Below are 13,632 nucleotides of genomic sequence, written 5' to 3'. Positions count from 1 at the left end.
GGTATTATAGTATATAACAATACCGCAGTACCAGAATAACCCCCTGGTGTAGATGACAGCCTTGGTGTATAGAAGGTATTATAGTATATAACAATACTGCAGTACCAGAATAACCCCCCTGGTGTAGATGACAGCCTTGGTGTATAGAAGGTATTATAGTATATAACAATACTGCAGTACCAGAATAACCCCCCTGGTGTAGGTGACGGCCTTGGTGTATAGAAGGTATTATAGTGTATAACAATACTGCAGTACCAGAATAACCCCCCTGGTGTAGGTGACAGCCTTGGTGTATAGAAGGTATTATAGTATATAACAATACTGCAGTACCAGAATAATCCCCCTGGTGTAGGTGACGGCCTTGGTGTATAGAAGGTATTATAGTATATAACAATACTGCAGTACCAGAATAATCCCCCTGGTGTAGGTGACAGCCTTGGTGTATAGAAGGTATTATAGTATATAACAATACCGCAGTACCAGAATAACCCCCTGGTGTAGGTGACAGCCTTGGTGTATAGAAGGTATTATAGTATATAACAGTAATGCAGTACCAGAATAACCCCCTGGTGTAGATGACAGCCTTGGTGTATAGAAGGTATTATAGTATATAACAATACCGCAGTACCAGAATAACCCCCTGGTGTAGGTGACAGCCTTGGTGTATAGAAGGTATTATAGTATATAACAGTAATGCAGTACCAGAATAACCCCCCTGGTGTAGATGACAGCCTTGGTGTATAGAAGGTATTATAGTATATAACAGTAATGCAGTACCAGAATAACCCCCCTGGTGTAGATGACAGCCTTGGTGTATAGAAGGTATTATAGTATATAACAATACTGCAGTACCAGAATAACCCCCTGGTGTAGGTGACAGCCTTGGTGTATAGAAAGTATTATAGTATATAACAATACTGCAGTAACAGAATAACCCCCCTGGTGTAGGTGACAGCCTTGGTGTATAGAAGGTATTATAGTATATAACAATACTGCAGTACCAGAATAACCCCCCTGGTGTAGGTGACAGCCTTGGTGTATAGAAGGTATTATAGTATATAACAATACTGCAGTACCAGAATAACCCCCCTGGTGTAGGTGACAGCCTTGGTGTATAGAAGGTATTATAGTATATAACAATACTGCAGTACCAGAATAACCCCCCGGTGTAGGTGACAGCCTTGGTGTATAGAAGGTATTATAGTATATAACAATACTGCAGTACCAGAATAACCCCCCTGGTGTAGATGACAGCCTTGGTGTATAGAAGGTATTATAGTATATAACAATACCGCAGTACCAGAATAACCCCCCTGGTGTAGATGACAGACTTGGTGTATAGAAGGTATTATAGTATATAACAATACTGCAGTACCAGAATAACCCCCCTGGTGTAGGTGACGGCCTTGGTGTATAGAAGGTATTATAGTATATAACAATACCGCAGTACCAGAATAACCCCCCGGTGTAGATGACAGCCTTGGTGTATAGAAGGTATTATAGTATATAACAATACTGCAGTACCAGAATAACCCCCCTGGTGTAGATGACAGCCTCGGTGTATAGAAGGTAATATAGTATATAACAATACTGCAGTACCAGAATAACCCCCCTGGTGTAGGTGACAGCCTTGGTGTATAGAAGGTATTATAGTATATAACAATACTGCAGCACCAGAATAACCCCCCTGGTGTAGGTGACGGCCTCGGTGTATAGAAGGTATTATAGTATATAACAATACCGCACTACCAGAATAACCCCCTGGTGTAGATGACAGCCTTGGTGTATAGAAGGTATTATAGTATATAACAATACTGCAGTACCAGAATAACCTCCTGGTGTAGGTGACGGCCTTGGTGTATAGAAGGTATTATAGTATATAACAATACTGCAGTACCAGAATAATCCCCCTGGTGTAGGTGACAGCCTTGGTGTATAGAAGGTATTATAGTATATAACAATACTGCAGTACCAGAATAACCCCCCTGGTGTAGACGACAGCCTTGGTGTATAGAAGGTATTATAGTATATAACAATACTGCAGTGCCAGAATAACCCCCCTGGTGTAGGTGACAGCCTCTGTGTTTATAAGGTATTATAGTATATAACAATACAGCAGTACCAGAATAACCCCCCTGGTGTAGATGACAGCCTTGGTGTATAGAAGGTATTATAGTATATAACAATACTGCAGTACCAGAATAACCCCCCTGGTGTAGATGACAGTCTTGGTGTATAGAAGGTATTATAGTATATAACAATACTGCACTACCAGAATAACCCCCCTGGTGTAGGTGACAGCCTTGGTGTATAGAAGGTATTATAGTATATAACAATACAGCAGTACCAGAATAACCCCCCTGGTGTATGTGACAGCCTTGGTGTATAGAAGGTATTATAGTATATAACAATACTGCAGTACCAGAATAACCCCCCTGGTGTAGATGACAGCCTCGGTGTATAGAAGGTATTATAGTATATAACAATACTGCAGTACCAGAATAACCCCCCGGTGTAGATGACAGCCTTGGTGTATAGAAGGTATTATAGTATATAACAATACCGCAGTACCAGAATAACCCCCTGGTGTAGATGACAGCCTTGGTGTATAGAAGGTATTATAGTATATAACAATACTGCAGTACCAGAATAACCCCCCTGGTGTAGATGACAGCCTTGGTGTATAGAAGGTATTATAGTATATAACAATACTGCAGTACCAGAATAACCCCCCTGGTGTAGGTGACGGCCTTGGTGTATAGAAGGTATTATAGTGTATAACAATACTGCAGTACCAGAATAACCCCCCTGGTGTAGACTACAGCCTTGGTGTATAGAAGGTATTATAGTATATAACAATACCGCAGTACCAGAATAACCCCCTGGTGTAGATGACAGCCTTGGTGTATAGAAGGTATTATAGTATATAACAATACTGCAGTACCAGAATAACCCCCCTGGTGTAGATGACAGCCTTGGTGTATAGAAGGTATTATAGTATATAACAATACTGCAGTACCAGAATAACCCCCCTGGTGTAGGTGACGGCCTTGGTGTATAGAAGGTATTATAGTGTATAACAATACTGCAGTACCAGAATAACCCCCCGGTGTAGGTGACAGCCTTGGTGTATAGAAGGTATTATAGTATATAACAATACTGCAGTACCAGAATAATCCCCCTGGTGTAGGTGACGGCCTTGGTGTATAGAAGGTATTATAGTATATAACAATACTGCAGTACCAGAATAATCCCCCTGGTGTAGGTGACAGCCTTGGTGTATAGAAGGTATTATAGTATATAACAATACCGCAGTACCAGAATAACCCCCTGGTGTAGGTGACAGCCTTGGTGTATAGAAGGTATTATAGTATATAACAGTAATGCAGTACCAGAATAACCCCCTGGTGTAGATGACAGCCTTGGTGTATAGAAGGTATTATAGTATATAACAATACCGCAGTACCAGAATAACCCCCTGGTGTAGGTGACAGCCTTGGTGTATAGAAGGTATTATAGTATATAACAGTAATGCAGTACCAGAATAACCCCCCTGGTGTAGATGACAGCCTTGGTGTATAGAAGGTATTATAGTATATAACAGTAATGCAGTACCAGAATAACCCCCCTGGTGTAGATGACAGCCTTGGTGTATAGAAGGTATTATAGTATATAACAATACTGCAGTACCAGAATAACCCCCTGGTGTAGGTGACAGCCTTGGTGTATAGAAAGTATTATAGTATATAACAATACTGCAGTAACAGAATAACCCCCCTGGTGTAGGTGACAGCCTTGGTGTATAGAAGGTATTATAGTATATAACAATACTGCAGTACCAGAATAACCCCCCTGGTGTAGGTGACAGCCTTGGTGTATAGAAGGTATTATAGTATATAACAATACTGCAGTACCAGAATAACCCCCCTGGTGTAGGTGACAGCCTTGGTGTATAGAAGGTATTATAGTATATAACAATACTGCAGTACCAGAATAACCCCCCGGTGTAGGTGACAGCCTTGGTGTATAGAAGGTATTATAGTATATAACAATACTGCAGTACCAGAATAACCCCCCTGGTGTAGATGACAGCCTTGGTGTATAGAAGGTATTATAGTATATAACAATACCGCAGTACCAGAATAACCCCCCTGGTGTAGATGACAGACTTGGTGTATAGAAGGTATTATAGTATATAACAATACTGCAGTACCAGAATAACCCCCCTGGTGTAGGTGACAGCCTTGGTGTATAGAAGGTATTATAGTATATAACAGTACTGCAGTACCAGAATAACCCCCCGGTGTAGGTGACAGCCTTGGTGTATAGAAGGTATTATTATATATAACAATACTGCAGTACCAGAATAACCCCCCGGTGTAGATGACAGCCTTGTTGTATAGAAGGTATTATAGTATATAACAATACTGCAGTACCAGAATAACCCCCCGGTGTAGATGACAGCCTTGTTGTATAGAAGGTATTATAGTATATAACAATACTGCAGTACCAGAATAACCCCCCTCGTGTAGGTGACAGCCTCGGTGTATAGAAGGTATTATAGTATATAACAATACTGCAGTGCCAGAATAACCCCCCTGGTGTAGGTGACGGCCTTGGTGTATAGAAGGTATTATAGTATATAACAATACTGCAGTACCAGAATAACCCCTGGTGTAGATGACAGCCTTTGTGTATAGAAGGTATTACAGTATATAACAATACTGCAGTACCAGAATAACCCCCTGGTGTAGGTGACAGCCTTGGTGTATAGAAGGTATTATAGTATATAACAATACTGCAGTACCAGAATAACCCCCCTGGTGTATGTGACAGCCTTGGTGTATAGAAGGTATTATAGTATATAACAATACTGCAGTACCAGAATAACCCCCCTGGTGTAGGTGACAGCCTTGGTGTATAGAAGGTATTATAGTATATAACAATACTGCAGTACCAGAATAACCCCCCTGGTGTAGGTGACGGCCTTGGTGTATAGAAGGTATTATAGTATATAACAATACTGCAGTACCAGAATAACCCCCCTGGTGTAGGTGACAGCCTTGGTCTATAGAAGGTATTATAGTATATAACAATACTGCAGTAACAGAATAACCCCCCTGGTGTAGATGACAGCCTTGGTGTATAGAAGGTATTATAGTATATAACAATACTGCAGTAACAGAATAACCCCCTGGTGTAGGTGACAGCCTTGGTGTATAGAAGGTATTATAGTATATAACAATACTGCAGTACCAGAATAATCCCCCTGGTGTAGGTGACAGCCTTGGTGTATAGAAGGTATTATAGTATATAACAATACTGCAGTACCAGAATAACCCCCCTGGTGTAGGTGACAGCCTTGGTGTATAGAAGGTATTATAGTATATAACAATACTGCAGTACCAGAATAACCCCCCTGGTGTAGATGACAGCCTTGGTGTATAGAAGGTATTATAGTATATAACAATACTGCAGTACCAGAATAACCCCCCGGTGTAGATGACAGCCTTGGTGTATAGAAGGTATTATAGTATATAACAATACTGCAGTACCAGAATAACCCCCCTGGTGTAGGTGACGGCCTTGGTGTATAGAAGGTATTATAGTATATAATAACACTGCAGTACCAGAATAACCCCCCTGGTGTAGGTGACGGCCTTGGTGTATAGAAGGTATTATAGTATATAACAATACTGCACTACCAGAATAATCCCCCTGGTGTAGGTGACAGCCTTGGTGTATAGAAGGTATTATAGTATATAACAATACTGCACTACCAGAATAATCCCCCTGGTGTAGGTGACAGCCTTGGTGTATAGAAGGTATTATAGTATATAACAATACTGCACTACCAGAATAACCCCCCTAGTGTAGGTGACAGCCTTGGTGTATAGAAGGTATTATAGTATATAACAATACTGCACTACCAGAATAATCCCCCTGGTGTAGGTGACAGCCTTGGTGTATAGAAGGTATTATAGTATATAACAATACTGCAGTACCAGAATAATCCCCCTGGTGTAGGTGACAGCCTTGGTGTATAGAAGGTATTATAGTATATAACAATACTGCAGTACCAGAATAACCCCCCTGGTGTAGACTACAGCCTTGGTGTATTGGAGGTATTATAGTATATAACAATACTGCAGTACCAGAATACCCCCCCTGGTGTATGTGACAGCCTTGGTGTATAGAAGGTATTATAGTATATAACAATACTGCAGTACCAGAATAACCCTCCTGGTGTAGGTGACAGCCTTGGTGTATAGAAGGTATTATAGTATATAACAATACTGCAGTACCAGAATAACCCCCGCTGGTGTAGGTGACAGCCTTGGTGTATAGAAGGTATTATAGTATATAACAATACTGCAGTACCAGAATAACCCCCCTGGTGTAGATGACAGCCATGGTGTATAGAAGGTAATATAGTATATAACAATACTGCAGTACCAGAATAACCCCCCTGGTGTATGTGACAGCCTTGGTGTATAGAAGGTATTATAGTATATAACAATACTGCAGTACCAGAATAACCCCCCTGGTGTAGATGACAGCCTTGGTGTATTGAAGGTAATATAGTATATAACAATACTGCAGTACCAGAATAACCCCCCTGGTGTATGTGACAGCCTTGGTGTATAGAAGGTATTATAGTATATAACAATACTGCAGTACCAGAATAACCCCCCTGGTGTAGATGACAGCCTTGGTGTATAGAAGGTATTATAGTATATAACAATACTGCAGTACCAGAATAACCCCCCTGGTGTAGGTGACGGCCTTGGTGTATAGAAGGTATTATAGTGTATAACAATACTGCAGTACCAGAATAACCCCCCTGGTGTAGGTGACAGCCTTGGTGTTTAGAAGGTATTATAGTATATAACAATACTGCAGTACCAGAATAACCCCCCTGGTGTAGGTGACAGCCTTGGTGTATAGAAGGTATTATAGTATATAACAATACTGCAGTACCAGAATAACCCTCCTGGTGTAGGTGACAGCCTTGGTGTATAGAAGGTATTATAGTATATAACAATACTGCAGTACCAGAATAACCCCCCTGGTATAGATGACAGCCTTGGTGTATAGAAGGTATTATAGTATATAACAATACCGCATTACCAGAATAACCCCCCTGGTGTAGATGACAGCCTTGGTGTATAGAAGGTATTATAGTATATACCAATACTGCAGTACCAGAATAACCCCCCTGGTGTAGGTGACAGCCTTGGTGTATAGAAGGTATTATAGTATATAACAATACTGCAGTACCAGAATAACCCCCCTGGTGTAGGTGACAGCCTTGGTGTATAGAAGGTATTATAGTATATAACAATACTGCAGTACCAGAATAACCCCCCCCCCCCCCCCCCGGTGTAGGTGACAGGCTTGGTGTATAGAAGGTATTACAGTATATAACAATACTGCAGTACCAGAATAACCCCTGGTGTAGATGACAGCCTTTGTGTATAGAAGGTATTACAGTATATAACAATACTGCAGTACCAGAATAACCCCCTGGTGTAGGTGACAGCCTTGGTGTATAGAAGGTATTATAGTATATAACAATACTGCAGTACCAGAATAACCCCCCTGGTGTAGATGACAGCCTTGGTGTATAGAAGGTATTATAGTATATAACAATACTGCAGTACCAGAATAACCCCCCTGGTGTAGATGACAGCCTTGGTGTATAGAAGGTAATATAGTATATAACAATACTGCAGTACCAGAATAACCCCCCGGTGTAGGTGACGGCCTCGGTGTATAGAAGGTATTATAGTATATAACAATACTGCAGTACCAGAATACCCCCCCTGGTGTAGGTGACAGCCTCGGTGTATAGAATGTATTTTAGTATATAACAATACTGCAGTACCAGAATAACCCCCCTGGTGTAGACGACAGCCTTGTTGTATAGAAGGTATTATAGTATATAACAATGCTGCAGTACCAGAATAACCTCCTGGTGTAGGTGACGGCCTCGGTGTATAGAAGGTATTATAGTATATACCAATACTGCCAGAATAACCCCCTGGTGTAGGTGACAGCCTTGGTGTATAGAAGGTGTTATACTATATAACAGTACTGCAGTACCAGAATCCCCCCCCCTCCCCCGCGGTGTAGACGACAGGCTTAGTGTATAGAAGGTATTATAGTATATAACAATACTGCAGTACCAGAATAACCCCCTGGTGTATGTGACAGCCTTAGTGTATAGAAGGTATTATAGTATATAACAATACTGCAGTACCAGAATAACCCCCCTGGTGTAGGTGACAGCCTTGGTGTATAGAAGGTATTATAGTATATAACAATACTGCAGTGCCAGAATAACCCCCCTGGTGTAGACGTCAACCATGGTGTATAGAAGGTATTATAGTATATAACAATACTGCAGTACCAGAATAACCCCCCTGGTGTAGACGTCAACCATGGTGTATAGAAGGTATTATAGTATATAACAATACTGCACTACCAGAATCCCCCCCCCCCCCCCCCGCGGTGTAGACGACAGGCTTGGTGTATAGAAGGTATTATAGTATATAACAATACTGCAGTGCCAGAATAACCCCCCTGGTGTAGACGTCAACCATGGTGTATAGAAGGTATTATAGTATATAACAATACTGCAGTACCAGAATAACCCCCCTGGTGTAGACGTCAACCATGGTGTATAGAAGGTATTATAGTATATAACAATACTGCAGTACCAGAATAACCCCCCTGGTGTAGACGTCAACCATGGTGTATAGAAGGTATTATAGTATATAACAATACTGCAGTACCAGAATAACCCCCCTGGTGTAGACGACAGCCTTGGTGTATAGAAGGTATTATAGTATATAACAATACTGCACTACCAGAATCCCCCCCCCCCCCCCCCCCCCCACGGTGTAGACGACAGGCTTGGTGTATAGAAGGTATTATAGTATATAACAATACTGCAGTGCCAGAATAACCCCCCTGGTGTAGACGTCAACCATGGTGTATAGAAGGTATTATAGTATATAACAATACTGCAGTACCAGAATAACCCCCCTGGTGTAGACGACAGCCTTGGTGTATAGAAGGTATTATAGTATATAACAATACTGCAGTGCCAGAATAACCCCCCTGGTGTAGACGTCAACCATGGTGTATAGAAGGTATTATAGTATATAACAATACTGCAGTACCAGAATAACCCCCCTGGTGTAGACGACAGCCTTGGTGTATAGAAGGTATTATAGTATTATAGTATATAAGTAATAATTATATTTTCGGCGGAGCACTGACCAGACCTCCCTGCTCCCAGAACTGATGACAGATCATTACCTTCCCTCATCTCCAGGTCCCAGGCATCCCTCATTCCCCAGCCGTTGGTCCTGTCCCTGGTCGGGGGGGGGGGGTCCGGCCAATCCTACTCCACGGCTTTATGCTGAATTGTGCCGTGTAAGATTCTGTTATTTAGTTTCAGGAACACGGAGATGACCACAGCACTGAGAAGGGGAAACGCGTTATCTATTTATAGCTAGTGAGAAATAGGGTGATAGCAGCCTCCGTATAGTAACAGCACCGGCGCTCACCCAGTATAGAGGAATACATGACCTACTGTTGTCCCAGTAACCTCCCACCAGTATGTGTGAGCTGCCCTGTACAGTCAGCCTGGGTGCAGATCCTACTGATATATATACTGTATATACTGGACATCTGCCATTTAGCACCATCATATACAGTAGCCTCATGACCCATGTATCTCTCCAGCCCCATGCCACCCTGTGTCTCTCCAGCTACATGTCATACCGTGTCTCTCCTGCCCCATGCCACCCTGTCTCTCCAGCCCCATGTCCCCTTGTATCACTCCAACGTCTTGCACCCGCGGATCTCACTGATCTGTACACTGATCTCACTGATCTGTACGCGGATCTCACTGATCTGTGCGCGGATCTCACTGATCTGTACACTGATCTCACTGATCTGTACGCGGATCTCACTGATCTGTACACTGATCTCACTGATCTTTATGCAGATCTCACTGATCTTTATGCAGATCTCACTGATCTGTACACAAATATCACTTATCTGTACACTGATCTCACTGATCTGTACGCGGATCTCACTGATCTGTACACAAATATCACTGATCTGTACACAAATATCACTGATCTGTACACAAATATCACTGATCTGTACACTGATCTCACTGATCTGTACGCGGATCTCACTGATCTGTACACTGATCTCACTGATCTTTATGCAGATCTCACTGATCTGTACACAAATATCACTGATCTGTACACTGATCTCACTGATCTGTACGCGGATCTCACTGATCTGTACACAAATATCACTGATCTGTACACAAATATCACTGATCTGTACACAAATATCACTGATCTGTACACTGATCTCACTGATCTGTACGCGGATCTCACTGATCTGTACACTGATCTCACTGATCTTTATGCAGATCTCACTGATCTGTACACAAATATCACTGATCTGTACACTGATCTCACTGATCTGTACGCGGATCTCACTGATCTGTACACAAATATCACTGATCTGTACACAAATATCACTGATCTGTACACAAATATCACTGATCTGTACACTGATCTCACTGATCTGTACACTGATCTCACTGATCTGTACGCGGATCTCACTGATCTGCACACAAATATCACTGATCTGTACACTGATCTCACTGATCACAAAAATCACTGATCTGTACACAAATCTCACTGATCACAAATATTACTGATCTGTATGTGGATCTCACTGATCTGTACACAAAATCCCCCACCATGTGTGTTATCCCTCCTGGTGTGTCTGCCCTGTTACACAATTGTGTGTCATCTGCAATAAGGCTCACTGTCCCTCCAGTACCATACTAAAGAGCACTGGTCCCAATACAGATCCCTGGGGGGTACCCTACTGGCAACGTTACCCTCCTGTGAATGGTCTATTTACTACAACTCTCTGTTTTCCTGCAACCACGCTCTTATCTATACAACTATCTTAGAATCCAATCCCAAGCGTTCAAGTTTATTTAACAGTCTGCAATGTGGGACAGTGTCAAAAGCCTTACTAAAGTCTAGATAAGCTAAATCTACAGCCCCACCTTGATCTATTACTTTAGTCACCCAGTCAAAAAAGTCAATAAGATTTGTTTGACATGATCTCCCCATAGTAAATCCATTCTGTTTGGGATCCTGTAAATTGCTGGTTATGAGATAATACACTATTCTTTCTTTTAAGAGTGTTTCCATTAATTTCCCTACTACTGATGGAAGGCTCACTGGTCGATAGTTGCTTACCTCTTCCTTGCTTCCACTTTTGTGCAGTGGGACTACATTCGCTGTTTTCCAGTCCTCTGGGATTACTGCAGTAGCTAGTGACTGGTTGAATAATTCTGTTATTGGTTTTACCAGCTCCCCTTTAAGCTCTTTTAGTATCCTTGGATGTATCCCATCTGCCCCCATTGATTTATCCACTTTCAGTTTTGGGAGTTCTGTGAGGACTTTCTCCTCTGTAAGTACTTACATTTTCTGTCTATCCCTGTAACTTACCTGTGGCGCCTTCACCTCTCTTTTCGTAGTGAATACTGAGCAACAATAATTGTTATGATGATCTACTAGACTATTACATGTCTCCCTCAACACGACTCCCAGGGGGAAATTACTAAGACGCGAGAACTACTTTACATGGGATGTTGCTATGGGCAACAAGTCAGAATCCACTTTTTATTTATTAAGCACCCTCTAAACGATAATAGTATCTGATTAGTTGCCCATAGCAATATAAAAATCCCATCTTATCCCAGCATAGTGATATAAAAATCCCATCTTAGTACTTTCTCCTGTCACTTTTATGTCCCCTTTACCCACTGACTGGGCCATTTTCTCTTCAGCCTGTGCTTTTGCACATCTGATTACCTTCTTAGCCTCCTTCTGTCTAACAAGATCTAACACCTCTTTGTCCTCATTCTTCTGCGTCTGCTAAAATTTCCTAAAGAACATCTGTTTTGCTTTCACAATACTCACTTCTTCTTCTGCAAACCACAATGGCTTCCCATACCTTGTGTTTTTCCTAACCCGCATGATACACAGTGATATTGCCTTTAGTACAGTATTGCACAACTTTCCTCACTTCTCCTGCACTCCTTCCGAGTTCCTCCAATCTGCCATAGCATGTCTTCTGCGCCATAATATGCGGTTGTACCAGAGAGAGTCCAGAAATTGGTTGAAACAGTGAATTACGTGCTGAAATAATGGGCCGTCCGGGGGGGGGGTTATGGAGTCTTTGTGTATTTTTTGTATTGTGTATATGACTGGAGAGACAGGAAAGTCCGTAGTGAGTATTTCCAGCACTTTTTTGCTGAAAAGTCCCTCTTGAAACGCTGCTTTAAGGTGTCTGTCCAATTCTTGTTTAAAAGTCGCTGTAGGGTTGCTTCCTAATTTTCTATACGTAGTGGTGTCAGCCAGCTGCATATCCAGTTCAGAAATATACTTGGTGGTATCCTGAATAACGATACCCCCGCCTTTGTCGGCGGGGCGTATAACGATGTTGTGGTTGGTCGATAAGTCCTTTAATGCCTTTAATTTGTTTTTATTCAAATTAGAATGATTTTTGGGTCCATTTTTGTCGAACCTCTCCACCGCATCATCCACTATCCTGGTAAAGGTCTTAATTGATGGATTGTAGGATTGGGGATCAAATGTGGAATGTGCATGCTTGCTTAAAAAAGCTTGATGGGGGTCATTCCTGTTCACTGTTTCAACCAATTTCTGGACTCTCTGGTACAACCGCATATTATGGCGCAGAAGACATTCTTAAAGGATACCACACAACTGCTCATTAAACTCCAAGATCTTAAAGATATACCACAGGACACCGTACTTTGTACCATGGATGTAAAGAACCTATATACCGTTATCCCCCATGGTCAAGCACTGGCGGCAGTGCGCACGTTCCTATACAGAGTACAATTTACAGCTTTAGACATTCCTTTGTTTCTTACACTGTTAGAACTAACACTAACCCGGAATTATTTTATTCACAATGGTGCTTATTATTTACAGCTAACGGGGTGTTCTATGGGGTCGAATGTGTCACCGTCATTAGCCAACATTTTTATGTTTGAGCAGGAAAATAATGTTTTTCTTTACAGATGACAGTATCAGCACAAATATCATCATGTACAGATGGAGTAGGTCTCATCCTTGCTGGCGGGTCGCCAGGACGTCCCCTCTGGTGACCCGCCAGCAGCCTCGCCAGCGAATATACTGAGACGCGCGTGCGTCTCAGTCTCTGTCGCCAGCGCGACGGAAACCCTGTCCGTCTCCGCCTCAGGGAGACGGACAGGGTTAGGGGGGGTTAGGGGGGGTGTGGGCAGGCGGCGGGGACCCGGGGGAACCGATGGAAGCGCCGTCGGAGGGGGACATGTGCGCCTCGCGTGTGCGCGCGTCCCCTTCTCGCCATCGCCATGGCGCTAACGGGGGATGGCGGCTGATGACGCCAGCGCCATCCCCTGCCAGAATGAGAGCTGCTCCATCTGTACACTAGATATATAGATGACCTGCTGCTCATATGGTCAGGATCTATGCAACAGCTAGAAAATCTAATATCTCAAATCAA

The 13,632-nt window shown here is 42.4% G+C and overlaps 1 protein-coding gene across 1 annotated transcript in view; it reads right to left on the bottom strand.

The window, feature by feature from the left end:
• The window catches only part of LOC146072906 (uncharacterized), a 75,387-nt gene extending 65,920 nt beyond the window's left edge, over positions 1-9,467 (bottom strand). Inside the window, exon 1 of the mRNA XM_083180085.1 lies at positions 9,328-9,467. Coding sequence (XP_083036211.1) covers positions 9,328-9,361 — 34 coding nt within the window. The 5' untranslated portion in view covers positions 9,362-9,467. The remainder of the gene's footprint in view (positions 1-9,327) is intronic.
• Positions 9,468-13,632: the final 4,165 nt, after the last annotated feature.

The sequence above is a fragment of the Crinia signifera genome, chromosome 4 (assembly GCF_055691185.1).
Source record: "Crinia signifera chromosome 4, ASM5569118v1, whole genome shotgun sequence".
In the NCBI taxonomy this organism is placed as follows: domain Eukaryota; kingdom Metazoa; phylum Chordata; class Amphibia; order Anura; family Myobatrachidae; genus Crinia; species Crinia signifera.
This window is presented reverse-complemented; position numbering and strand designations above follow the sequence as displayed.